The sequence below is a fragment of the Hyaloscypha bicolor genome (assembly GCF_002865645.1).
Source record: "Hyaloscypha bicolor E unplaced genomic scaffold K444scaffold_136, whole genome shotgun sequence".
Taxonomy (NCBI): domain Eukaryota; kingdom Fungi; phylum Ascomycota; class Leotiomycetes; order Helotiales; family Hyaloscyphaceae; genus Hyaloscypha; species Hyaloscypha bicolor.
Window position 1 is genome coordinate 490,693 of NW_020194638.1, and position 26,430 is coordinate 517,122.

Genomic DNA, 26,430 nt, shown 5'->3' on the forward strand with positions numbered 1-26,430 from the left:
TCCTTTGGCAGTGTTGTCTTGGCGCACCGCCACACAACGTCATTTTTGTGCTCGGAAGCCGGACATGAACGCGATCGACGAGCTATCGACGAGCTGGGCGCGTGCATCTTCTAAGACCACAAAACATCCTCCGCCCCACCACTATCCGACTCCCTAACTTTTGCAGACCTTGAACATCTGCTTGCGATCCTAACCATTCACCATGGCTTTATGACAAGCTCTTCCGTCAGCCCTACCATCTAAGGTTACCCCACACCGAAGCCTCCTCATCACAGCCCTCGACATAAACAATCACCGACGCCATGCTCCTCCTCCACCAATCCGGCACCCTTAAAATCGGCGAAGTCGTCCGCTACACAATAACCTATACCCCGGCACACGACCGCATCCTTCCCTCTCCCTCCCTGCTCCACCTCCGAATCAAAAACACAACAGCCATCGCACTCCGCGCTGCATTCATCCACGGTCCCTATACCCTCTATGCTTCTGCCGCACCAGCGAACTTCCATCCCAATGAGAAGTTCGAGAACCCGAGAACGTGGGGAGTACCGGAGTTTGAGCCGCAGCTGAAAGCCGGGGCGAGCTTTTCAACGACGTTGAATGTGCCGGAGTTTGTGAGGGAGGCGGCGGGGCATGGGAAGGGGGATGGAGAGGAGAAGAGTGTGTCTTGGGTAGTGGAGGTGTCTAGCCAGGTTATATTCTCCAATAGTGCGGCGGTACATTATGAGATTTTGCTGGGGAGGGACGAGAAGAGTCTCAGTTTGGGGTTCGTGTCGGGCCTTAATTCGCATGTTGTGGGCGGGAGTTCGACTGCAGGTGGAAGTGGGGGAGGGGTTCCGGGGCAAGTAAGTGATCATCAGCAGAGTGTGGGGGCTAAGGAGGGGAAGCATAATGCGTTGGTTAAGGGAGTGTTTAGTAAGGCGATCAGAGTGAGGGTGGATGATACGGCTAGTCTTTGGAATTCGCCGCGCATGCCGGAGTGGGATGAGAGTGGGAATGAGAGGTGTATGGAGCCTGCGGGCAATCAGGCGATGGAGAGTGTGATGACGAAGGCGGAGGCAAAAGGGGAGGAGCGGAGGAAGAAGGGGCAGAAGAAGGTCCATTTGGTAGTTTTGACGCATGGGCTGCATAGTAATTTGGGGGCGGATATGTTGTATTTAAAGGAGAGTATTGATGCTACGGCGAAGCAGGCCAAGATTGATGCCAGGGAAAGGAGGACGAGGAGGAGAAAAGAGGAGAAGGAGAAGGCTGCCAAAGCTGGGGAAGGTCAACAGGAGCACCATAACGCCGAACGAAAAGACGAAACTGGCGAGAAGAAACCCCCAGGACAGCAACGAGAAGAGGATTTAGACGAGGACGAGGACGAAGAGGAAGTTATCGTGAGAGGATTCTCTGGAAATGCTGTACGGACTGAGAGGGGTATCAAGTACCTTGGCAAACGACTAGCAAAATACGTCCTCCAGATGACCTACCCGGATCAGCCATATAAGCCAGTCACTAAGAAATCAGCAGCTGAAGCACTCTCTCATGCCCTCAAACCCGACCCAAACAAACTGCCAAAGCAAATGGAAGACGGTATTCCAAGTCATCATAACAGCACGATTCTCAAGGAGCCTTACGATGACAGAAAATTGGCGTACAAGATCACGAGTATTAGCTTCATTGCCCATTCACTTGGTGGTCTGATCCAGACATATGCTGTTGCGTATATTCAAAAGCACTCACCTGAATTCTTCGACAGGATCAAACCGATCAATTTTATTGCCATGGCGTCACCATTTTTAGGCCTCAGCAATGAGAACCCGCTGTATGTCAAATTTGCCCTAGACTTTGGTCTCGTCGGAAGGACAGGTCAGGATCTAGGATTGACGTGGCGTCCGCCGACCATTGCTCGAAGTGGATGGGGAGCCATTGTTGGAGGTATTAGTGAGAGTGCTCACAAGAAGATTGAGGGAGAAACGCCCCCTGAATCAAAACCTCTTCTGCGGATCTTGCCGACTGGACCTGCTCATGTTGTCTTGAAGAAGTTCCGAAATCGCACTGTTTACTCTAATGTCGTGAACGATGGGATTGTCCCACTGCGGACGAGTTGTCTGCTCTTTCTTGACTGGCAAGGTCTCGGCCGTGTCGAAAAGGCCAGGAGAGAAAACGGCTTGGTAGGCACAATGGCGGGATGGGGATGGGCTGAAATCACCGGTGCAAATTCTGGTTCACCGATGAGGCGGACCTTTTCAGAAAATGGTATGAGTGACAGTGAAGAAACCGGAGACAATACTCCAACAAGACAAGGCCATGGCGGAGACGTCCCACAACCTCCTCCATATGCCACCGATGACGATGATGCAAGAAGCCTGAAAGAACGCCCACATTCTGCCGTGTCTTTTGGCGGCGGCAGTGATCTCCCAAGCCCAGCCGGCGAGACTACCAACAATGAAGGCCCTCTAGCAAGTATCATGAAATTCTTCCAACCCTCCAATCCGTCAACCAAATCTCACAACAACGCTCCAAAGCACAGCAAGATCTACAAGCGCAGCCAAACGCTCAGTATCCGCAGCAGCGAATCAGACCCTACTCTCTCAACCAACGAAACATCCCCCAAGAAAGCTGAAGGAAAAGCTACAACTGGCGACGCCGAGCACGGAGATCCAGAACGCCTCTCAGCGCCTCCTAAAACAACATTCTTCGAGTCCGCAGGCGACCTGCTTAAGCCTCCTCTCCCTTCCGTTGAATTCTTAATCGATCCCACAAAACGTCCCCGAACGATCTTCCACGACCGTGTCTACCACCCCGAAGACATCCCACCTCCTCCCTTGAAGAAGCGTCCAACAAGCTCCCTGCACCTTCGTCGACGCTCGCACTCCTTCTCTTTAAGCGATCCAAACGCTCTCAGTGTACCGCACACCGATTCCAGCCTTTCATCAAAAGACTACGACGACACCAAGAACACGAATCCTGACAAAGACCCCCGCGACGTAGTCGACGGCTCAGCAATGAAAGTCGAAGAAAAAATCGCGCGCGCCTACCATCGTGATCTCTCGTGGCGAAAGGTGCTTGTACGATTAGAGCCAGATGCTCACAATAACATGATCGTACGTCGTGAGTTTGCCAACGCTTATGGTTGGCCAGTCATTAAACATTTATGCGATACACATTTCTCTGACGGGGCAGCGGCGACTACGCGCGATGATCTGGAAAGTAACCAAGAAAGAGCGAAAGACGAGAACGAGAAGCCTGATGAAGAAGGTGGTGAAACCAACGAAACTCCCAAGCCAGATCATGATCCTGAGATCCACATGCTAGGTGAAGCAGACCGCACGGATTCCGAGAAACGCGAAGCCAAGGATTCCGTCTCGGCGCTGGGGCGAGGGATCAGCAAAGGTAGTCTGGGGAAAGCGATGGCCGGGACGGGAATCAGTTTGCAGGTTGCGAGTGGGAGTTTGGCGGGGGCGACGAGGGGACGGTATGAGAGGGCAGACAGCGATGCTGCTTGGAGTGAGAGGGATTGGGCGGATAGCGAGATTGATTCTGATGAGGAGCAAGAGCATGGTGGGAGGAAGAGTTCTGAGGGATGGAACTGGACGGAGAAGATTGTTGGGAAGGGGCCTGCGGGTAAGGCTACTAGTCCGAAATGCACGGACAAGGCGGAGATTGATCCTTTTCTGGGGATGAGGGCGGAAAGCAAGAGTCCGGAGGCGAAGGATAGGCAGTTTGAGAGCGATGCTGCTATTGCGAGGGTGTTGAGTGGCGAGGCTGCAGGGTTGGGATTGGGCTTAGGAGGGTTACCACCGCCTCCTCCCATTGAGGGGGAGCAAGCGAAGCATGATACAGGCGTTGATTGATTGAGTGATGATTGGTGAGTATGAAGTACATCCAGATATAAAGACGAAGATTAAGATTCGCAGATGGTTGTACATTTACCCTTACATAGAACAGAATGCATAATACCTTTTTGGAAACTACACCTTCCAATTGCCTTCCCCATGATTCTGCAAGTGCAGTTCCTGTCTTCATGTAAGTTATCCAGTGGAAATATACAACATACTCAGTCGTAGGGAGCTCACCTTCCATTGTTGACCGAAGGCCGAAGTTCGAAAGAATCGGATTTGTATTGTCTTGCACCTTCTCTACGCAGTCAGAGGCGCTCTCGGATCCGGATCCGATTTATTGTTTAGCTAAACGCCATTTGCACATAAGCCCGTATGCCCGTAAGTGTATTCGAATAAATACAAAATCTTGATTGAACACCCCTTTATTCCCTTTCATTTCCCACCTCTCTCCCATCCATCACTTCACAAGATTCACGCAATGTCCTCAATAACCACAACTCAAACGTTCAACTGCCACGATCCATCATGAAAGGAAAAGGAAAGAAGATGTGGATTCGCAGAGGGTGCTGAACAAGGTGGAGAAGTATCAAGAGGCATGGAAGTAGAAAGGGGTGGTGGCCCAGAACGACCACCTCGTTGACTGGTACCGACCTAAACAAAACGACATAGTTCAACCCATAAACATCAGATTCGCAGCTTAGCAAATACCTTCCCTCTCTCTTCTAACTGTTTTCTTTCTAGTACATCCAGGGCCGGTGTCTTCATGAACTCATGGAACTCAAAGCAAGTCCACTCCTTCTACCCCTCCCAGTCCCCCGGTTTCCTCATCCACGTCTCTCCAACACGAGTAAATATCGACCCACTCATCCTGTCCAACACGGCCCGAGACCTCGCCCACAGTGAAAACCTTGACCCCAATGATCCTGGAACTCAAAAACACACCAAGGACATCGTAGCTGCACCTCCACCCATTGGTATACGTGATCTGCTGCATCACCTCGGTACCCACACCATTATGGGATGACACTCAGGGAGGACAAGGGAGTGGAGATGGAATTCAAGCACAACCAGATGATACTCCCCAAAGACATGAAGATGTTCACGAAGACTAGATGCAAGAATAACAAGTGAGTACATGGGAGCAAGGCACCTGAAATTATGGGAGCAAATACAGCACAGCAGGATTGGGGAGGTGAAAGCAATGAAAAATGAATGCTTCGGCCGGCTTTAAAGTTTTATATACAACGAGTTGTGACTCTGAATGTTTTTTGGTCACTTCGTACTGATTTTCTAAATGTTCTCTCCTGTTTGCCAGCTAAATGTTCCATGCCACTCTGGTAAAATGAAAATTTAAGCAAGGCGATATGTGCCAAAATGTCCTTAACGTATCTGGTACATTCTAGACGCCTGCAAATCACTTAATGCGATTTAGTTGTCCCGGATTTGCAGGAACATTGAACTTCAAAGCAAGTATAGCAGCGTAAGCAGAGAAGATGATTATCAAAGGCTACCCATATCCCAGATCTCCAGATCTCCAGCTATTTCATTCCAGGCCTGCCAATCCATTTCTGCACCGGAGTAATCTTGCATATCTAAGAATGACTCTTGTGGAATCGCAGTTGAGCTATTGTCGCTGACGCTTGTTTGTTCGAATGTCGTTGATATATTTAAGTCCGCTGGGGATAACAGATCCGCAGGTACATTTGCTAATCGGGCAAAGCCTTGGGGATGATGCTCATTAGCCCTTTTTTGTGCTCTTGAAAGCAACACCAAGAGCTGCTGGTACCGAGGATTGCTAAGAGCAGCTTCTGGCAATGTTTCTAGAGAGCCTTTAGCTGAAGCCAATGCCCGATCGTATAGTGGTTCCCAAGACCCAGTGCTCAAATGGCCAAGAACGGAGCGCAGAGAATTCCATGGCGGTTGTCGACCTCGTATTTGCCAGCTCCAGCCACTCCAAGCAGGTTCGTTTTGTACCTTGTACGTGTACTCGACCGCTGCCAGACACGATGTGAATATGCTGCTTGGTATTGTTGGCTCGGTCTCCGCTATTGTGTTTCCATAGTTCGGCTTGGGGGGCAGCATCAGTTTGATTTTAGAAAGGAAGAGCCGAATGCTTGTTCCAATGAAGGATTGGAGTGGTTGATTGGGATCAAGCTGCGTAAGATACTTTTCGTCGATCCTGGCTTCGCTTCTCTCCAAAACTTCACGTTTTTGATTGGTGTCGGTGATAGATTGAAGTTGGCGAGATAATTTCCAAATTTCACAGCGAACAAGGAAGGCGGTTATATCAGTCCACCCGTGCAAAGGAAGAGGCAGTCGTGACATGCTGGGATCAATGTCTGCATCATTTGTATTGGTGGGTATCTTGGTATCGAACATATCCTGGGATAGCTTGAATGCAGAAGTCTGTGAAACTTCAGATCTCGAATCAACAAAGCATATCTGCCACCAGAGTCGACGTCGCATCTCGGCCTCGAAGAGGGTAATGTGGGCATGTTTTGAGCCGTCGATGTGGAGATTCATGGCCGCAGCTACTCTGACCAGGACACCGGCTAAGACCCAGGCTATCTTCGTCTCGCCGGTATGCTGAAGGACGCTCAAGTATATGGTGAGTGCTTGAAGGAGAGTCATATCTGGATGGTTCAGAAAGTCGGCTTGCTCAAGTGCCTGTTCAATTCCAAGCCGATACTGAGCAATAAGGCCATTTCTGTCAGTATTGAAGTTCGCTTTCACCTTGAAGTGAGTGTGTCAGCCATAGATCCTTGCAGCAAGCAGGAGGCTCACCTCCTCATCCTCGAGCGACATAATTGCCGCCAAGGAAATGGCGAGAACAAGGGCTTGCATACTAGATCCAAGTGATTCATAACTGCTTCTGATTTCGCGAATGGCTTTTGTCATGGTTGGCGCGTGTAATATTTTGATGAAGGGATCGACGTTGTCCAGGTATATTTGCCAGAGGAACAGCAACTGAGAAGGGAGAGGGTATACATCCTTCTTCTGTCGTGCTCCTGAAGTACTTCTGAGAAGGAAACTGTAATAGCCGGTATGAGGTGAGACATTTGACATCGATGAGCTACTGCCGTCGTTAAAGTTCATGACTGTATGGCCTTGGACAGCTTCAAAGATATCCTCCACCTGGTGGAGAAGTCAGCGACCAGTTCGCAAGAGAAGCCGTCACGAAAGGGGGAAGGAGAGACCAGTCTGACTCCGCACATGGAGTCAGTAAAGTATACTAGAGTCGACACGCACCTCTTGGCAAAAGACCGTCCAAAACCCTTCGCCGACGACAAGGTCACCATTTCTGGCAACCTCCAATACGCCAAAGTTTTCAGGCACCTGAGGTGGCTCGGAAGTTACATTTGAGATGCTGAAACTTTGTTCACTGGACGTCACACTTGCTGCGCTCGCTGAACCCTCCACAGGATGATCAATCTGGCTTATTCCTGCCGCATTCTCAACCTGAGAGCTGAGTCCACCAACCATTGCTTCCAACCGTCTCAGGCGGCCTATGAGCTCGAATTGCTTCTGTACTGCCCGGTCTCCGATTCGGCTTCTGCTAGGGATACGGCCAGATACGGGGAAGACACACTCGATCTCATTTCTGGTGCATTGGGCGCATGGATGGTGCCTATCACAGCGCACTTTACGACGGCGGCAATTGACGCAATTCCATATCTTCAGGGGTTCTGAACCATCACCGGCAGGGTCCGGGGGTTGCAATGGCATTTCTTCGGCAAACGGACGACTTTGAATTCGGCCGCGTGTCTTGTGTTTGTGATCCAAATGCCACCAGGAAGTGGAAGCCCGGGATGTTGGACGTTGAGGAATCGTGGCGCATCTCGGTGTCCGCTCGGCCATAGATCAGCCAATCAATCCGCTTCCAGAACGAGCCCCTTTACGGTAAGGGCGCTTCTGATTGGCTCGTAGAACGAGACGTCCCTCATTTTTCAACGACCGAGCATCAACTATTTGCTTCGATTGTATATAATGGTTAGAGATTCCATAATAAAACTCATTACGATCACTTTGCGGAATAAATCATTGTTCGTCGGGAATATATTGTTTAAAGTATTCACCGAACAACTTCACGACACATTTAGTCTCATCTAACTCAAATCACCAAGGCTCCAGTAATCAATTCTCTTTCTTTCCAAGCATCAAAAAGACTCCAAAATCGACAATCGTTGATTGCGCTGATCAACAGATTTGATGGGAAAGACGGTCGTCATCCTTGGTGCTGGCTGGGCAGGCCTCCCTCTCGCACACAAACTCCTCAAGTACACCCTCCCAAAGGTCAAAGACTTGAAAGTGATCCTCGTCTCACCGAACACACACTTCTACTGGAATCTTGCTGCTGTTCGTGGGGTCATACCTGGAACGTTCACCGACAATGAGCTATTCCTCCCTATCCAGCCAGGCTTCGCGAGATACCCTGAGGCGAGCTTCCAGTTCCTCTTGGGTAAAGCCTCCAAAATCGATCCGGACAGCAGCACAATGGAGATAACCCAGAATGATGGCAACAAAAGCTCTCTTTCTTATGATCAACTAGTCATTGCCACCGGCTCCCAGATCCTCAATGAAATGCCATTCAAACCCGTTGGCACCCACGAAGAGACGCTCAATGCTCTGCACTCACTTCAGCAGCAGATCAAGGCAGCAACATCAATCGTGATTGCTGGAGCAGGGCCAACTGGCGTGGAAACTGCTGGAGAAATTGCAGCACATTATGGAGCTGAGAAGGAAATCACGCTCGTCGTCGGTGGAGAGCACGTTCTGGGGTCATCGACTGTTCAACCGAGCGTCAGGCAAATTGTTGAGAAGGACTTGCGGAAACTCGGCGTAAAATTAATACACAACGCAAAAGTCGACATTTCAAAGGCGAGCAACATCGGAGATGGCGATGCCGCTGCACAAACCACCATCAAGCTTTCAAATGCCACCACCCTCATCGCAGATTTGTACCTACCCCTCTTCGGCATCAAATTGAATACGACTTTCGTTCCTGCGAACCTCCTTGACTCTACCGGAAGCATCATTCTGGACAAAACCATGCGAGTGACAGGGACAAAGAACATCTGGGGCACCGGAGATGTGGGAAATCTTGAGCCGAAGCAAGTCACAGTCATCGACGCAATGATCGTTCATCTGTTCTCTGCTCTGGATGCCGTTTTGACGGGAAAGGGAGAAGTAAAGGAATACAAGCTTGGAAAGCCGATGATTTTCATCACGATGGGCAAAAAGTATGCTACTGGACAGATCGGAGGCTGGAAGCTCTGGGGATTGCTTGTGGCTTATGTTAAGGGGAGAAATATTTTTGTGGATACAGCAAAAGAGTATGTGGAAGGGAGGGCCCTGAGACATGCGGCAATGTAGGCTTGTGGTTATGAAGTATTTCAATTCAGTTCGTGGGCATCTCGCCAAATAATACTTTATTCGTATTTATCTCAGAAACCCTCTCTTTAACAACAATAATGAGCATCTTGCAACGATAATAACACAATTTTGACGTTTACCAAAGCAACAACTAAACTCCCTTGCGGCCGCGGCCAGCCGAACAATAGAAGGTTCCAGATCAGAGCTTTCATCGCCCTCTGGCCAAGGGAAATTTCAAAAACACTATTCGAATGCAGACTGAAAACTTGTTCTGAGATTTTCTGACGCCGTTCAAATTGGAGTTACTTTAATCTTGTCCAAGTTTTGGCTCACAGCCGTCCACCCATCAGTCATCGCGCCAGTTTCCGTGAAATATGTTGCAGATGTTGCATTACCCCGTATGTTGCCTGGGTCAATTTCTTACTTCGCTATGACCTAGGATTTTATTGTGATAGCGAGGGTGAATTAAGGCCAGCGTGATGATGGTACCCGCCCCTCAAAGCCACCAAATGCATGGGGTACGAGAATGTTGACCACATGGCAACCTACGCCAAGGCAAATGAAGGCGCGTTCGGTATCGCTGCGTCGCACTGGGCGGAGTGGGTTCTCCGTGGTAATCAGACCTCGTCAAACTTCTTTGCGGGGGCTGGAACCGGAACTGCGGTGGGTGATGGCTGAACGGCAGTTAATACGTTTTTGGCGGGAGCCAGTGTCACACCATTGGTGACATAGTTGTACGAAAGTACTTGACAGAGGGGTTCTTAGCCTAGTAGGAGGCGAGTTGTCTAGTATGTTACTTTCTTGGTGAGTTCGTTAAAAATAAAACAAAGGGGCTCGCTTGCATTTCCTATTGTGTCCAAATCTCGCTCACAATTACGAATTGACCGCCAAAAGCACGCCATCGCGAGGGCCATATGTTATAAACCGTCCCCACTAACGACTCCTCGCATTGGTATTCACTGTTCTTACAAACAAGAAATAAGTCAATTTGTGTAAATCTGCTCCATTACGCACCCAGCAATTTAAAATCTAGTCTATGATGAAGACTCTCACTGATGTTGAGCTTCGAGAGCGTCTTGGAACATATGTTGCGCCTATAGGACTATATCATTACATAAAGTCTCTCCCATTCCTGGGATCTCTTTCAAGTAATGTCTCGTCGTTGACTGCAGGGGAATGGACCGAGGTCGAGATTACGTACACTGTGGGCGGCAGCGGACTTGCTGACGGAGCTTGGATAAAAGGCACCTTCAAATTCTATTCTGTAAGCATACATCGCCCAAGTCTTCCTAAATTAGCGCGCAAAGTTAACTCACATTATTTGAAGGATTGGGCTTTATTTCAAACGTCAGACTCTACAGGAGACAATTATGTATCAGCAGAATATCTGGCCGGACCACTCGTCTCAGGGCAAACACCAGCAACAGTCCAAGAACTCGCCGTGCGCTTCGATCAAAAGGGTCATGAACGCCCTTTCCAAAAAGCCGTGATTATTGATATCGTCGACGGTTACATGAATCCCGGCGATCAAATCATTGTCCGGCTAGGTGATCGTCGATTTGGTGCCAAAGGGACGCGAACACAAACTTTTGTTGAAGACGACTTTCGAATGAGGTGGTACATCGATCCGGTTGGGACTTCGAGATTCGCAGCTATCAAGCCGGACCTGGTCTTTGACATTCATAGTGGGCCAATAAATCATCTCAAGGCACATTCTCCGCGTCTGGTCACACCTGGTACCCCATTTCCTATCTATGTGCACGCAAGAGACTTGTGGGGAAATGTAACAACGAACCAGGAAGGTTTATCTCTGAAGTTGACCATATTCAACGATATTGACCAAGAGCAATCTCCGGTTGTTGCAGAGGGGACAATGATTTCCTCAGTTGGCTGGACGCATGCTGCGTTCAAAAGCGTCGTCTTGAAAGACGAAGGCGATTATACCATCGAATTTATACTGAAATCTTTGAAAACAAATTCCGAGTACAGCACCCGAGAACCAATTTCTGTTTCTACCAGCTCTCTTGTCCCACGGATCCTTTTTGCCGATCTCCACGTACACTCGAACGATACCGTTGGCACGAATAATACAGAATACAACTTCTCCTACGCCCAGAAGATTGCCGGCCTCGACATTGTAGGCTATACAGCCAACGACTTCAATATCACCGCCGCCAAATGGGAATCCACGCTTTCTCTTATCCATACAATCAACCAAGAGGGCGAGTTCATCGTGTTCCCGGGAACGGAATGGTGTGGAAACAGCGCAGCCGGCGGTGACCACAATGTGGTTTTCCTTGACGATCCCGTTACGAACCCACCCGAGTTTCCTCTTGACAAGCGGGGCAATGTAGCACGTAGTTTTGAATGGAACGAAGACGGTCCCGCAGAATTGCAACCTGGTACTTGGCCGCTTGACGAACTCTATGCCACATATGCGCATTCCCCTGAGACACACCTTTTGATTCCTCACGTGGGAGGTAGGCGTTGTAATCTGGGGTGGCATCATCCCCGATTGGAGCGGCTGCTGGAAATTGGAAGTGCGTGGGGTCAATTCGAGTGGTTGCTTCGGGACGCGGTAAAGAGGGGATGGAAAATGGGGGTTTGCGCGAATTCGGACGAGCATCGAGGACGTTGTGGTGGCGGAGTTCCAGGAACCGCAGTCTTTGGTACGAAAGGTGGACTCACTGGTGTACTCTCGCAGTCTTTGGACAGGGTTGCGGTAGGAAAGGCTTTGAGAGCGCGGAATACCTTTGCAACAACTGGCGAGCGACTCGTTGGACTGCTTTCCACGACATTGAAAGGTTCGCAAGCACGACAAGGAGACGAGGTTGTCTTTGAGGGAGAAACCCAATCTGCCACGCTGAACTATGCGTTCTTTGGAGGACGTGGTTTCTCCTCCATTCAAGCATATGACGCTTCTGGCTGCATTTTCGACCGCGACTTGCAGCACGAGAGAGCGGTTCTTTCCAATTTGGCACCTTCTTCGTGGAACACCGTTCGAATCACCTGGGGCGGTGCAAGACTATATGATCGATACCGAGAAGCCGTTTGGGATGGCGGTATACAATGTGATAGAGCTGAAATCTTGGAAATGCAGCCATTTGGTGGCGTTTCTGATGTTCCAGAAGAGGCTATCTCCCAGATTGGACCTCAAAGTGTAGCTTTCCATACACGAACGAGTGGTGACTTTGATGGTGTGGACTTGTCCTTTGAAGCAGCATCTCACCCCGAGAAAATTGTTGTTGCAGGTAAACTGGGAGGGTATGTGAAAGTGGGTGACGCGCTGAAAGGAAATCCGCATAAGGCTCAGCCCAAATTTGAATTGGAGGCTAGTTGGGATGAAGCTCTAAAACCGGGAGGTAAAAAGATATATATCAAGGGTGGAGCTAACCTATTCGTGAGAGCCGAGGTTGTACCAAATGTAACACTCCCAAAACGAGTGGAAGGATCTTTAGATCTAGTCCTCAAGAGAAACGCCAGTGGACGTGATGTGTATTTTGTTGGTCGGGAATGGGACGGCGGAAAGGTCATTACAAGCCCTTTGTTTTTCGTGCCCTCGTGAAAGACGTTAGGAAAAGCTACAGGTTCTAAACTACACCTTTTCGTCGCCCAATTTGATCTTATACTGAATCGCGTTCTCGCGCTGGCCTTGCCACTCATGCCTATGGAAAGCAAATATCTCAAATTCCGGCGCTAGAAAGTGTGGGAGGTTGCCCAATTTCACAATTACCAGTCCCGGTCTAGTCACAGAAACGGGCTTCACTGGACCAAGTGAATGGTTAGCTCCAGTAAGTATTCATGAAAGCAACAAGCAGGAGCGACTCACTTTCCACAGCGGAGCAAAACCACCTCCCAACAGACTTTCCGATCATAGCTTCTTTACTCACGTATTCCCTCAGTGTGCCATCGCGATCTTCAATATGCACCTTGGTCTCGTCCATAATGAGGTTGATGAACGCCTGGACTTTGACAAAATTTACCGCATATTGGCCATAGGCAGCAGACTTCTTCCCTTAGACAAGTAGGTGCTTCCGTGATGTCGGTGCACCACTTAGTGTCGAAGATGATGAAGCTTCCGCATCTACTGGAATTAGCATTCCCACAATCCCACAGCCATTGCATTCTGTGCAGGGCCCATGTGTTGGCGCAATCATGCAAGTATAAAACTTCCGGCAGTTAGCAAAACTATTACTTACGCTGAAAAGTGTTGGGAGAACACTTACCTATCCGTAGGAAACTTCGAAAAGCGCTTGCGAACCGTCTTTGGCCGTCTGAGTGTGATCAAAGAGTCCGGAATCTTCACCATGTTGCAAAACATACTCAGCGCTGCCGCAGTAGTCTCCGTATCCTTGATTATTTGACCCACGGCGAGGGCGAGCGTGATTGACATTTTCTGTTCCCTTCATGAGGACGAATGGGTTCTCAGATAATTGATCTACCGAAGTAACTTGAGGTGACCCGTTTGAGGTTGTCTCCGGGTTGTATGTTTCAACCTCGGGCGCGATCGCCCATTGGAACAGTCCCTGTCTATGCCGCCTGGCAGGCGCTGCCTGCGGAATGAACTGCTGCGTTTCACTCGTAATCGGGAGTTTCATTTGTGACCCGAGGTAGAGCAGGTAGTGCGCGAGGATTTGGCATAGGAAATCTTGAGTATCCTTGAATTGGGCAAGCTCCTGTTGGGTGTTGCCCGAAGGCTGGGGAGAGGTGTAACCAGCCGCCAGAATGGCTCCAAATATTAGAAGAAAAAGTGCTCGGAGTCGGCCCAGAGAGCAGTCCCTCAAACGTTGTGGCTTCAATAGCTTGTCGAGGTTCCTGAGAAACTTGTGGCCAGCAAAGGACCCAATCTGCAGCAGTTCGGGAGTGGTCAAGTGATGTCTGTTTGGCGTGTGTGGCTGAGTGTATGCCAGAGAGATGGCGTAAATCATGCGATGAAATTGTTCCATAATATCATCTTCGATGAAAGGCTGAATGAGACCGAGGAGTCGAGGAGAGGACAGGATGCCAACTTTGCTAGTTTCGGAAATTGTAGACTTGTTGAGCCAGCCCACCACGTCATCGACAAGGAATTCTAGATCCCACGTAATCAGAGACGAGAAGTCGAGGCTGATTGTTGTCGTGGACAGTTGTTCGCTCTTTGTGAGTATGATGTCTCGATTTTGGCCCGGAGGCGGAATGTCTTTGCTTGGTCAGCTGACTTGAGCATATCTCAACAGTGGAGGGATCTCACAGAAGTCAAACACACTTGCATCAGATGTACTAGTCCGAATACATGCCGAGAACGTCAACGTATGTCTTTGATGTGCATGGACAACTAGCTGTTGGCACGAGACGCAGATGTCATCACGTGAACACTATATCTCCATTAACATACGGCCCGCTCTGAAGCGCAGAATACTAACTGGAATGCGGAGAACTAAGCACCTCAAACACGCGCCCTTTCATCTCACAGCTTCTACTTCTCGTCGACGCTAAGGGCCAAATCTGGCTCGTTGTCGGCCGGGGTGACTCTGCTTCTCAACCCTGAAAGCATTGAATGCGGTAGCATGAGGAGGATTGAGTGGTATTGCCTCTGATGGGGGCATCTTGGCGTTGGAGAAGAAGTAGAACAAAAATGCTACCCGTTCAGAGCAGAAGACTGGGGTCCTTGAACGGGTGTTTTCGTGGCGGACGACAGCCATGTTTTAATTCGCCACCTTTCACCGAGCACTGCCATTCTGCGTGTAACTTGGTGTCGGGAGGTTGAACCTTTCGCTGAAAATGAGTGGAGGTTGTGAGGGAGAAAGAGACGCGAGTTCCCGCCGTTGACCAGCCTTCCATTTCGAGCATAGTGTAAAGTCTTAGCTCGAAACGTGACATTCCGTTTTCACCGTCCATCTCTTCTCCTTTCGTTCCTCCATTCAATGAAAACCTCAACATCAGCAGCATTGCCGGAAACACAACGGCAGTCATCATCCAAATCTAGAGCTTGATGTTGACAGGCTTTAGTCTCTCAATACTCGTGTTCAAGCAATGGGGCAAGTTCGATGCTCCGTCCCACAGCTTCCTCGCGTGCCTGATGGTAGTTTCTCAGATTCTGGCTGCCTATCTGTTTGACAATTCCAAAGACGCCATGATGGCCCTCCAATACGCACGCTGATAGATCATGTTGCATCAGTGGTTTGCAGCGGCAAGGCTTCCCACTGAACTTAAGCCGATCTAGTGGACTGGGTCAACGCCAACATCTTTCAAATAGAAATTTGGGAAGGCACAACTTACCTTCAAGGCTATCAAACTTCAGCTTCACTCTCTTCAAATCTTCCCAGGCATCTTCCGGCAACTCCTTCTTTTGCTCGACACCCAACTTCGCCAAATTCCAGCTCCCCAGCCGATCCGCATCCCAACGCTGCGCAAGCAAACTACCCCCGGATCTCTCAATACAACTATCCTCGCACTTGCTATTAGAGGACCGACATCCGCAACGCTCCCGTTCAACTTCCGTCTTCTCGTCAACCTGAATGGCGACAATTGCGAGCTTTTGTGTTACTTCTTTACTTTTCAGGAAAATGACCAGCAATGGCTTCGCCGGTTTGGTGTGAATCTGTGCTCTACCGGTGCCCGTACTGACAGTTGTGATTGAAGACATGCTGGTGTGGGAAGTGACACTTGATGTCGTCCTCGTGCTTGGGGCTATGCTGGGTGGACGTTGAGTCTTTGTGAGCTTGTTGGTTGTGGATTGAGAGCTCGTGCGACTTGGTGTCATGCTTTCTCGAGCGTCCCCCATTGATGTCGATGTTTTACTTCGATTGATTGAATCAGCAACCGACGGAGCTGAAGGGCCTCCCCTTCTGTTAGACATTGCGTTCTCGCGGGAAGAACTCGCCGAGGACGAGTTCCTGGACATGTTGAAGGAAATAGAGCTAACAGGGCCCAATGGGCTTGTGGGACTGACGAGCCGAGTGGGAGTACGTTCGCTGCGACTATTGAGTGACATGGTCTCCATCCCAGTACCGAGACTTGTACGGCTGTTGCCAAATCGGCTCGGAGCAATGCTTGAAGCGCCGGAAGAGGGAGTTGACGAACTACGAAACGGGTGCGGCAACCATAGTTGGAGTCTCCCATGCTCTTCAAGTGGTTTAGGTTGGCCTGGGATAGTGAAGGACACTGTGACCATTCCTTGGTCATACCGCCCATATACTTTGTACCCTGTCAGCAGATGCTGGAGGCTGAAGATGTGCTTGGGCTCGAGGAAAGTCGGAGTAATGTCTGCAGTCGGTGAAGCTATCATGACCTCCAACGCTTTAGGCCTTGAGCTTGGAATTGCGTACAGAGGCATGAAATTTACCGTCTTGAGGTCAATTTCCATCTTGAGCTCTTGGCGGCGGTTTGGCTTAGTGCTTTTATCTTCAACGGATTCCACAAGGCGGTATCTGGTCGATTCCAGTCGCAAAATCTTCAGTTCCCGATGCAGGGACTCGGACTGACTCGGCATTGGGAATTTCAGGACCTCCTCCAAGGCTCGCTCCTCAGTGTGTCGCGACATGTAGTCTGCAATATTCTCCGCCGGCCAGATGTCATATGCAACGTCATTGCTAATTCCGCTTAGATCTGGAACAATCAATCGCTGTGCCTGAGGGGTTGGAGCCTTGAAACGTTGACACTCCATGGAGAGATCCTCCCTCAGTTGATGTACATAACCGGGCCATTGGGAATCGGCTGATGCGCTTCGGAGCGCCTCGCAGTTTGACAGGCATCTCATTATCCAAATGCATTTGAGAAGTGCGAGGTATTGTTGCGCTGGTGGTGTTCGTGCATCAAGAAAGCTTCCCCTCGCTGTGAAGCCTTTAGTACTCTCCTCGAAATACTCAACGAATGAATCGGCGCCGGCATGCAGAGGGAAGTTTCCAGCTGTCCGGATCTCGGGATATGACCTTTCGGCTGCCAAACGAAACCGGCTTTCAATTTCGTCAGGGACATCTAGATCGACCACAACAGCAGTTTCTTGTTCAGATATGGCTTGCACGACGTCGGGGATGAGGAGACCACGCAATTGTAGGAGAGTTTGATGGACTGCATCGATACGGTTTGCGAGATCTCGGTGAATCTCAGAAAGAAGGTTCAGCTCCAAAGGCCTTAAGAGAACTAAAATTTTAGTGTTGTGAAACTCCAGCCTCTTCCGCAGAAGCTCAACTTTCGGCTGAATCACCTTATTCCATTCAATATTGTAAGCAAAGTTGCGATTTTTCCGAAACTCGGGATTCTCCTCGAGCAGTTTCCGGCAGTCCGTAAGTGTTTTGTGGTAGTCCCCAATTATCTCGCGCAGGGATGTAAGGTCCCAATCTTTCTGTGAAGGCAGTCCAGGGGACCGCACAAGTTGAAGAGATTGTTGAGTCCATGTCGCTTTGGCGTTCTCGACAACCCGTGAAATATCTTGGAGGTTTTCAGCAAGACTTCTTACATCGTTCCAGAAATCCTCATATTGTTTGCCTGAGAGAAGGACGCACAATTAGCATTCTCCAGCGCCTTTGACAGAACAACGATCGACTTTTATGCATCGGCCAAAAACAGGCTCCGGCATGACAGAAAATGTTACCTACTTGCGTTCAACTCTTCACTCCACCCCAAATTGTATACGTCCCACGCAAATCTGACAGCATGAATGATGTCGATGGCGGAAAACATGGTTCGTAAGATTATGGCGGTACACCAGCTAGTGGCGCGCCAACCACAAATTCTAGGCTTTGCTCATTTGGAAATACGTTCGTTTGGTGGTCTCTTTGGTGCGCTTTATTGTTGCTATCACTCAAGTGTCTTCAGTGCAAGTAAGAAAGGACATGAAAGGATGAGGAGACCAAAGAGTCATGTGCGTCGTCAATATTTCCAACGCACGCGACGCCTCATCGGGCCCGTATTTTCCCCTTGGCGCTCCCGGCTTCGTGATGAGATGAGGGGGGGCAGAATTCAGATAACGTTGTGGAATGTGATGGAAGACTCATATGCAAGCCTGCATGCAAAAGAATGGGTTCCGTGGTTTTAAACTGCCTTGCGCCCGGCTTCAGAGGAGTCCCTCGGTCGTTTCCTTTGTTGCACGATTTTTGCTGGGGCTCGGATATTGGTGGCTTGCATTAGAGGACCGAAAGTCCAATGTTATCTAAAGATGGGTTACACAACGTTTCAAAGGATTTCCTTGGCGCCCTGCCACAACCAAGTGAAAACGACGGCCTTGCAGGAGAGCCTGGTAAGCCACAATCCTTCAGAGCCTTGTGGGCCGACACGAGGGAATCTTGGCATGGGTTTCATTTATTGGAACTGCTTGGGTCTCTGACTTCCTCTCGTAGCCTTTCCGGCTATCTTCGTTCATGTTGGAGCGATTGTTTTCAATCCCAACTTCATTTCTGTGTAAGGCACTTCTAAGACAATGGCTTCAGACACCTATCAAGGTACTGATCTGGGGAGTGATCCTCAGAATCGAGACGACCACAGTAGTGTTGATTCCGCAATCGGTGTAATTCTGCCGGAAAACACCAAAAATGCGATTATCACGAAAGCACCAGAAGAACGATTTAGATTGGGATACTGGGATGTAATTGCGTTGGTTGTCAATCGTGTTATAGGTTTGTGTTTATATTTTTCGTTGAACTTAACGCTGATGGGACAATCACAGGCACTGGAATCTTCAATTCTCCGTCGACGATTATGCGTGGGACGCAAAGCGTGGGCATCACTCTCCTTTTCTGGCTCGCCGGCGCCGTGTATACGATTGCTGGTGCTCACTTGAATATTGAGTTCGGCCTCTCGACACCACGCCATTTTTTCCGAGACGTGGAACAGGGCATTCCACGTTCTGGGGGAACACTAAACTACGTAAGTCTGCTCAAGATCTTTATACAAGGTCGAAAATGATCTGCTCATGACGTACAGTTACAATATGTCTTCACTTGGCCCGCCTACCGCCCCCGAACTGTCCTCCTCGTTACCTGTGTCTTCGGTATCACATACATCATACTCGGGAATATGGCGGGCAATTGTCTAATTTTTGGGATTCGCGTTCTCCAAGCCGCCAATGTCCCTGTGACAAATAGTGCCGTTAGAGGAATTGCGATTGCGGCTGCAACCCTTGCCTGTCTCATTCACTCCTTCTCTCGCCGAGGTGGCATTTGGTTAGGGAACATATTCGCATTGATCAAGGTTCTCATGCTGCTGTTGATTATCATCACAGGGATATGTGCTTGGGCCGGTGCTTTCCACACACCGACGTATGCGAGTGACAATATGGCATTGAACCGTGCCTTTGCAAATTCGTCGAATGAATCTTACGGATACACTCAAGCTTTTCTTGCAGTAATCTTTGCTTGGAGTGGGTTCGATCAGCCAAACTATGTAGGCTACTCTGATCCCCCGTTATCACCCTCACGGAAGTAGACTGACCGGATCCAGGTGCTTGGCGAGATTCGCAGACCACGGAAGACAATGCCTATTGGAACGTCAATCGGTGTTACAATCATCGTTGTCCTTTATCTTCTCGTCAACGTTGCATACGTAAGCACAATGATTGTCTACCAGGATGTTTTATTTATATGCTGACTTCTGTGTGAAGATGGTGGTGGTTCCGAAAGAATCTCAGCTGGATCCATCCAATAACGTTGCCCTCATGTTTTTCCAATTAACCTATGGAACTTTGTCTGAAGACCATTACCTTCCCCAGCGTATTCTTTCTGCATTCATGGCTATCTCAAGTCTTGGAAATATTGTGGTTATGACATTTACAGCAGCAAGAGGTCAGCACTATCTCAGCTAAAGTATATTCCTCTTGATTCGTATCGCTAAATTGGGGATTCAGTGAAACAAGAAATTGCGAAAGAGGGAATCCTTCCCAACGCGAAATTCTTCGCCCAGACAAAGAACCTTTCCTTTGGACGCTTTTTATCCTGGATCGAAAATGGCAATCACGCGTTCGTCACCAGGAATTTCAACTGGCTGCTAAAACAGCCGTGGATGGCTCCTAAAGAGCACTCTCAAGAAACTCCTTTTGGAGCGCTCTTCCTTCACTGGGTCTTCACCGTCATCATGATCCTTGCAACAATCCACCTGGACCCGACAACTGCCTATGGAACCCTCGTCAACCTCTACTCCTACACAATCATTGCGATATTCGGGTGTGCCATCGCCATCGGAATGTTGAAGCTGCGATTCAGCAGCCGCGAAGGTTGGAGAAGGAAGTCCAATTTCAATCCGTATCTCAGCATCATCAGCGCAATCACATTTGCAGTCGGCAGTGCATACCCAATCATTGCTTCTTGGGTTCCCCCAAGCGGCAGCTATGCAAAAAACAAGTTTGTCATCCCTTGGTTCACGACGCCGACTGTTGCGTGGAGTATACTCGGCTTTGGTCTGCTTTGGTATGTTGGCTTCAATTTGTATGCTATGCGAAGGACTCGGAATGAGGGAGTGGTCTTTCAGGTCGAGAAAGAAGTTATTATTGAGAATGATCCTGAGCCAGATGGACCGCCGGTGCAGACTCATGAGACGGTATATCAGGCATGGGTTGATAAAGAATATACACCAGATGGTCAACACCCGGGACAGATGGAGGAGCGTCGAAGGTCACGAGAGAGCTTTTAATTTTGTCTCTCATCTACCCCCACTATTTGAACCAGAGCGATCAACGGCCAACACGAATTTCCTCAGTCTGCCTTAATTTAAACCTAATTCAAAGCTAAATTGACCCTGCCTCCATCTCGCGAAAGTCTATTTATGCGAAGATCCCACCTCTCTGAGAAAACCGATCTTCCTATCTCCAATTGTCATTCTACCAATTGATGACGGTGCTTTGATGATTACAGAGGCTTGTGTCTCGTTTAAACTCGTGGTGACTGATCTGGTATGTGTTTGTAGAGGTCACGTGACTGCCACTTTTCTGATGGTTCGTTGCTTCTCGTTTTCTCTTCCTTTTCGAGAGGTACACTGATTTTGGTAGATTAAACCACCTTATGAGATATACAATCATAAATTCTTGACTTCAGATTATTCAAATCTAATTTTGCTGCCAGTAGACTTCGGCCCTCACCCAAGTCGCCCGCGGCTCTTGCCAGGCCTCAAATCTCAATCTTTCCGGAGACGGATGTCAACGTGGTCCATCGGAGATACAATAACTTTTACGCATATTAGAGACATCATGAAGTCTGTCGGATGGGTGTGGGGTGACATTTGCTTCCTTTTCAGCAGTGCCACGCGGCTGCTCCCTGTTCTCTATCCGTTGGGCTGCCACAGTGCCCGGGTCTCGCTTAAATTAAAGGAACATTAAAAGTTTCTACTGCCAATCTAAACTACGTAGCTAAACCTTTATTAAAATAAAAACAAACTTTATATTCTTATAGTTCAAAAAGCTATTCACTACAAATTTTTGGTTTCTGAATGTCATATAGTTGTGTGGTGAATTATTAAGGTTTAAAAGGGAGGTCAAAATCGTCAAGCAAACCCGGGCGCTGTGGCAGGAAAATGGATATCCGAAATCGTATATCCTACAATATCCGCGTCAATATTCCCAGGAAATATGCTCAACCGGTGATTCCAAACGAGTTCAAACTCCCTCTCTAGTTTCTATAAAGGCCTGTCCTCGAACTCCATTCCAAAATCTCAATCTTCAATCAATTTCTATCAAAAGAGTCCCCTTTCATTACTCTAACACGTTCTTCGACATGGCGCCTCTCAACTTTGGCTTCCTCATGATCCAGTACCAAGTTCTCGATGTAGCCGGTCCTCTCGACATTCTTTCCTGTTCCTCAAAGGAGCTCATGACCTCCCTGGCGGCCGCCGGCTTCCCTGGGGCCTCCAAGATGGTTGATAAAGCCATCGATATCAAATTCCACCACATTGCCGAAACCATGAATCCGGTCCAAATGACTGGCGGCCTGAGAGTCGTCCCAACAACGACCTGTGACACCTGTCCTCCCCTCGACTTCCTACTCGTCGGCGGCCCAGACCCCTCGAAGTACGTGCTCCCTGATCGGTTCGCGGAGTTCATTAGGCAGCATGTGAAGGCTGGCGGCCACTTGTTTACGACTTGTACTGGTGGATTGGCGATTGCGCCATCTGGAGTTCTCGATGGGAGGACTGCGACGACGAATCATGGCGTGTTGGAGGTTGCGAAGAAGGTGGCGCCCAAGGTGAAGTGGGTGGAGAAGCAGTGGGTTGAGGACGGCAAGATTTGGACTTCGGGAGGTGCCTGTGCTGGGATGGACATGATGGCGCATTGGCTCATTAAAAATTACGGGATGGAGTTAGCGAAGTCGACATTTTATGGCTTAGATTTTGAGCCAAGGGATATCGAGGGAAATAGGGTGCTTCCTCAGCAGCATGGGGCAGGCATCAATGGGAACAACCCATTCTCGGTTTGAAAATCCGAGCTATTCTAGCAAGTTCATGTCGATCGTTCCCATACTTTGCACTCAGGACACAATAAATTTTTTTTGCAAGAATGAAGAGCAATCAATGGACAATTTTGTGAAGACTTGACTTATGATTAGAAGCAGAGGCGGGCCCTGGCCAAAGTATTAAAGAAGTAAGGATTTACATCCAACTATCCATAACCAATCAAACCTGCCAATTAGCTCCGAAGTTGAAGCATTGACGAGTTCCATCACCGGAAAGCGCAACGAAGCGATTTCCAGTGTCTCTCCGGTCCAGTCCGTCATGCACACCAAGAAAGTCTGCCAGATTGAAGTCCTGGAAGAAGGGCGGATCATCACTGTTTCCCGGGAGACTAAAAGCAAGCATCGGGCCTCTCCATTTCGTTGGTCGTTCGCCGTTGTCCATCTTTTCGATGCTTTAATTCCTCGGATCCATCGTTTATACAATTATCTCGGACGTATGCGATAATGGTGTGATCTAGATCATACCTTTGTTCGGAAGGGAATTCAGGATGCAATCTTTTCGAGATCTCCACGCGATTGAAATAGACTTCTCCGTCGGAGTCAGCAGGACCAAGGTGTGGTTGATGGACAGGCTCCTCCCATGACTCTGGACCTGCGTCTTCGTACTTAAACTCAACCTAGCGGAATGCCGGGCTGTCGGTATCGATAGGGAACACCAGCGCCAGCTTGTAAAGTTGAGAAGGACGCGGTGTGGACGACATGGACCCTCCGTATTGCTTGCAGACTAGTTTGTGGTACTTCCAATCCGATTTCTGACATCCAGTAGAGCAGTAAAAAACGAGATTGCAGGCACCGCAGACTTTGAAGGCTGTTTGTTCGGAGCCGGAGGAAGTTGAAGGTGTTCGGTTGCACCAGGTGCAAGGTTGAGGAGCCATTGTCCATGCGTGCTTAACCCAAGTTCGATGAGAATGTAGAGGTGATCTTTGAGGTTCTCGTTCTTGCAGGCTATTTTGACTTCGTTAGCCCTGTCTACTCAAAAAAAAAAAGGGGGGGGGGGCGTTGGGTGGGACACCGGCTATCCCACTTTAGCAAGATGGGGAGGAAGCGAAGCTAGAAAGTCAGCCCGTCGGAGGTAAGATCAGCTATGTGCAGTATTCGCGAAGAATACGTACGCAAGAGTGTGCTACTTCCTTGGGAGCCAGTCCCTTTGAGGAGGTGTTGTTTGAGTTGGAAAGACGAGGTTGTGTCGAGGAAGAAGTTGGGATCCTTCCTGGTATTCGAGCATGACACCACTAAATTCGATTCACCCAAACGATAGGGAAATTCGGAACACCTTTCAGGATAGAAAGAATCAAACAGGCGCCGGAGCCAGATGTTGGAAGGCAGATATGGGAGAGTGAAGCGGAGTCGCTCGAGAGTCAAGACACAGGACAATGCTAGTCGACCGTTCAGTGCAACATTTACCTTATGGCAACTTCGGCTTGCAGAAATGCTTTTCATTACTTATGCTCACTCATCCATATGTTTATTATAAAATATCGACACCTCCCTACTTGTCCTCAATGGCAGACGTATGTCCAAAAGTCCCCGCCGGCTTTTGATCCAGTCCTTGAACAACCAAGACCCTCGCATCCACAACACTCAAATCCTCATCCCACTCACCCCTCACCGTATCCAAAACCGCCAGTATTTTAACCTTCACATTCTCATTGCTCACAAGCTTCACAAGCTCATCCATGAAATAGCTCACCTTCATCTCTACAAGATCCATCCTGTCAATAATCAAATACGTGAACTTGCCCTCGTTACCTTCCTCTTTCAACTCTTCGAGAATCTCACGGAGGAGAGAAAACCAAGAGTCCAATGCGTTTTTCTGCCTTTCTTTCAGTTCCCATGATTCGAGTCTCCGATGCTCGAGTTTTTGCGGGTCGAGGAGTGTCCAAAACGGTTTAGTGACAATGGATTGCAGCTGTGCCATCTTCCTCCTCAGAACTTTAGGCTGGGATTCCAGGAGTTTGTAAGAGAGTTTGATGAGCAGATCCTTTGCCAAATAGATATCGAGATCGTTGTCATCTGTCCTCGCGCCGGGATGGCAGCAATAATATGCACCTCTTTCATCATTCTCGCGGAGAATGTCAACGGCAAAGAGTGTGGCAGGTGAGAGCCAGGAGTGCGTATAGCCCCTGCCGGCGCGTGCGTTGGTGTTTGTTTCACCAGCGAGGAGGAGGACCGAAGATTCCGAGGAAGCAAACCAAGATTTGTATGTTGGAAGTGACTCGAGCAGGGTGCGGGTCATGTGTTGGTAGTGGTTCTTTTTGTGGGAGTCGAAGGCTTTGGTCAGCATGTGGGCGCAGATATCTGGATTTGAAGGCGCGGTTGGGTAGGTGACGATTTCTAGAATGCCTTTAAATGTCTCCAGGCGCTGCTTGTCCTCATCTTCTTTTTCCTGTTCTTCTTGTTGTCGATATTTCTCGTTCTCAAGTCGGGCTTCTTCTAGCATGCTCTCCAGACGTTGAATCGTCGAGTGCGATTCTTCTAAAGTAATCTTTGACTCTTCAACCGTGAGTTGAATTTGTTGGTTTCGTTTGTGCAGGTTGACCATTGCCTCAGACATCACCTCGGCAAGTTTGCTGTGAATTACGGAGGCAGTCTTCTCGATGCCCATTGCGGGAGGGTTTCCAAGCGCCTTCCAAAACCGGGCTGCAGGGGACGAATCAGTATTCATCCATTCACGAAAGTCGGGAGTGGTCTTACTTCTGAATCTTGTGAAATACACCGACGCGTCACGCGCAAACGTTATAACCTCTTTATAAACTTCCGCCACAACTTGCTTCATCGAAGGAGTCGGGTATATCAGAGTCCAATCGTCCAACCGTGGGAATGATTTCCGCATTTCCTGCAGCAAATCTGCCATGCCGTTGTCATTTCCACTCTTATTGACGACCACCTAGCATATTCAGTAGCGATCCATCAAGGAGCTGTCTGGGAGACATACAATAAACAAAACCGAGAGCGTCTCATACGCCACTTCCCCATATATCTGCCCCGCACCTTTCATAATATTGACAATCCCCGAGTATACACCCAAGAACTCCGAAAATGAGTTGATAAATTCCTGCGCAATCCGCCCGACTTTTTTCCTTCCTTCTTGTCGCTCTCGGTTGTATGTCGAGTTGACCCGCGCCGCGGCATTCAAAATATTGCCTGCTTCGTTCTTCAGATTCGAGTAGTCGTATTTTGCAATCTCCTTCTCTAGATCTTCTTTCGTCTTTGGAGGGTCGGCATTCCCTCGACTCTTCTTCAGAAAGCCTTGCAGCCTTTGTTTGAATTGGTCTCGCCCTCGTACGACGTCTTTCGCGGGTTTTAGCAGCTGCCTACACTCCATGTCAGTGGATAGTTTAATACAGGCCAAATGCGGGGTAGCAGATCGCAATCTTCAGCAGCTTCGCAAAACCTCCAAACTGTCCCTTTCGGGCTTTGCGAGTGGTTTGCTATTGTACGAAAGACACGGGACGTACTCATTCGCGCCAGCTTTCCGTGGGTCCTCAAACCAAACGGGCTCCCCCCCCTCAGTGGCCTCCATGGGAACTTTGGAAGCCATTCATACAATCGACATATCAACCATACATTGAAAGCATTAGAAGATTGTTCGATGCGGACTTCGCGTCGGTGCTAATGTGAAAGGAACCCGCCATCGTCGTAGTCAGAGTGGACGGAGGATCGGACGTTCAGGAATCTGAAAGTCCGAGCAGCTTTGGGGCTTGGCCTGCGCGACTGCGGCGCATATTGCACTCAATCGAGTCCGGTTTTCAGGAAGCCAATAGGTTTGCCAGGCTTCGGTGACAGGGTTTGCGCTGGCATCAGGGGCAAGGGAGAGG

The 26,430-nt window shown here is 49.1% G+C and overlaps 11 protein-coding genes across 11 annotated transcripts; 5 read left to right on the forward strand and 6 right to left on the reverse strand.

Annotated features, from left to right (window-relative positions):
* The first annotated feature begins 100 nt into the window (after positions 1–100).
* On the forward strand, positions 101–3,960 carry K444DRAFT_618392 (DUF676-domain-containing protein). Its single transcript, XM_024881312.1, has one exon. The coding sequence runs from the start codon at positions 303–305 to the stop codon at positions 3,837–3,839; it is 3,537 nt and encodes a 1,178-aa protein (XP_024730830.1). The 5' UTR covers positions 101–302; the 3' UTR covers positions 3,840–3,960.
* A 1,367-nt stretch (positions 3,961–5,327) lies between these two features.
* Positions 5,328–7,553, reverse strand: K444DRAFT_540421 (uncharacterized protein; the record flags this gene model as incomplete). Its single annotated transcript, XM_024875713.1, has 3 exons — positions 5,328–6,560; positions 6,612–6,962; positions 7,077–7,553. 3 exons carry the CDS (start codon positions 7,551–7,553, stop codon positions 5,328–5,330), a joined length of 2,061 nt encoding a protein of 686 aa, XP_024730831.1.
* A 483-nt stretch (positions 7,554–8,036) lies between these two features.
* On the forward strand, positions 8,037–9,200 carry K444DRAFT_540593 (FAD/NAD(P)-binding domain-containing protein; the record flags this gene model as incomplete). The annotated part of the gene is made up of 1 exon (XM_024875724.1): positions 8,037–9,200. The coding sequence occupies one exon, from the start codon at positions 8,037–8,039 to the stop codon at positions 9,198–9,200; it is 1,164 nt and encodes a 387-aa protein (XP_024730832.1).
* Positions 9,201–9,737: 537 nt separating this feature from the next.
* Positions 9,738–12,765, forward strand: K444DRAFT_667616 (uncharacterized protein; the record flags this gene model as incomplete). The annotated part of the gene is made up of 3 exons (XM_024887318.1): positions 9,738–9,863; positions 10,321–10,464; positions 10,528–12,765. 3 exons carry the CDS (start codon positions 9,738–9,740, stop codon positions 12,763–12,765), a joined length of 2,508 nt encoding a protein of 835 aa, XP_024730833.1.
* A 15-nt stretch (positions 12,766–12,780) lies between these two features.
* On the reverse strand, positions 12,781–13,256 carry K444DRAFT_132240 (uncharacterized protein). The gene is made up of 2 exons (XM_024870462.1): positions 13,030–13,256; positions 12,781–12,965 (listed from the first exon to the last, which is right to left on the reverse strand). Exons 1-2 carry the CDS (start codon positions 13,142–13,144, stop codon positions 12,796–12,798), a joined length of 285 nt encoding a protein of 94 aa, XP_024730834.1. The 5' UTR covers positions 13,145–13,256; the 3' UTR covers positions 12,781–12,795.
* On the reverse strand, positions 13,102–14,918 carry K444DRAFT_132253 (uncharacterized protein). The gene is made up of 4 exons (XM_024870463.1): positions 14,625–14,918; positions 14,431–14,554; positions 13,427–14,379; positions 13,102–13,369 (listed from the first exon to the last, which is right to left on the reverse strand). The coding sequence occupies exons 1-3, from the start codon at positions 14,643–14,645 to the stop codon at positions 13,427–13,429; spliced, it is 1,098 nt and encodes a 365-aa protein (XP_024730835.1). The 5' UTR covers positions 14,646–14,918; the 3' UTR covers positions 13,102–13,369.
* Positions 14,919–15,192: 274 nt separating this feature from the next.
* Positions 15,193–17,861, reverse strand: K444DRAFT_540412 (uncharacterized protein; the record flags this gene model as incomplete). Its single annotated transcript, XM_024875712.1, has 3 exons — positions 15,193–15,398; positions 15,459–17,666; positions 17,777–17,861. The coding sequence occupies 3 exons, from the start codon at positions 17,859–17,861 to the stop codon at positions 15,193–15,195; spliced, it is 2,499 nt and encodes an 832-aa protein (XP_024730836.1).
* Positions 17,862–18,530: 669 nt separating this feature from the next.
* Positions 18,531–20,911, forward strand: K444DRAFT_570439 (high affinity methionine permease). The gene is made up of 6 exons (XM_024877267.1): positions 18,531–18,793; positions 18,844–19,043; positions 19,101–19,559; positions 19,617–19,718; positions 19,777–19,957; positions 20,020–20,911. Exons 1-6 carry the CDS (start codon positions 18,598–18,600, stop codon positions 20,799–20,801), a joined length of 1,920 nt encoding a protein of 639 aa, XP_024730837.1. The 5' UTR covers positions 18,531–18,597; the 3' UTR covers positions 20,802–20,911.
* Positions 20,912–21,704: 793 nt separating this feature from the next.
* On the forward strand, positions 21,705–22,634 carry K444DRAFT_618399 (DJ-1/PfpI family protein-like protein). The gene has a single exon (XM_024881313.1). The coding sequence runs from the start codon at positions 21,878–21,880 to the stop codon at positions 22,574–22,576; it is 699 nt and encodes a 232-aa protein (XP_024730838.1). The 5' UTR covers positions 21,705–21,877; the 3' UTR covers positions 22,577–22,634.
* Positions 22,635–22,890: 256 nt separating this feature from the next.
* Positions 22,891–23,573, reverse strand: K444DRAFT_618400 (uncharacterized protein). Its single transcript, XM_024881314.1, has one exon. The coding sequence runs from the start codon at positions 23,485–23,487 to the stop codon at positions 23,230–23,232; it is 258 nt and encodes an 85-aa protein (XP_024730839.1). The 5' UTR covers positions 23,488–23,573; the 3' UTR covers positions 22,891–23,229.
* A 454-nt stretch (positions 23,574–24,027) lies between these two features.
* Positions 24,028–26,259, reverse strand: K444DRAFT_618401 (uncharacterized protein). The gene is made up of 4 exons (XM_024881315.1): positions 26,071–26,259; positions 25,548–25,926; positions 25,307–25,499; positions 24,028–25,252 (listed from the first exon to the last, which is right to left on the reverse strand). The coding sequence occupies exons 1-4, from the start codon at positions 26,151–26,153 to the stop codon at positions 24,102–24,104; spliced, it is 1,806 nt and encodes a 601-aa protein (XP_024730840.1). The 5' UTR covers positions 26,154–26,259; the 3' UTR covers positions 24,028–24,101.
* Positions 26,260–26,430: the final 171 nt, after the last annotated feature.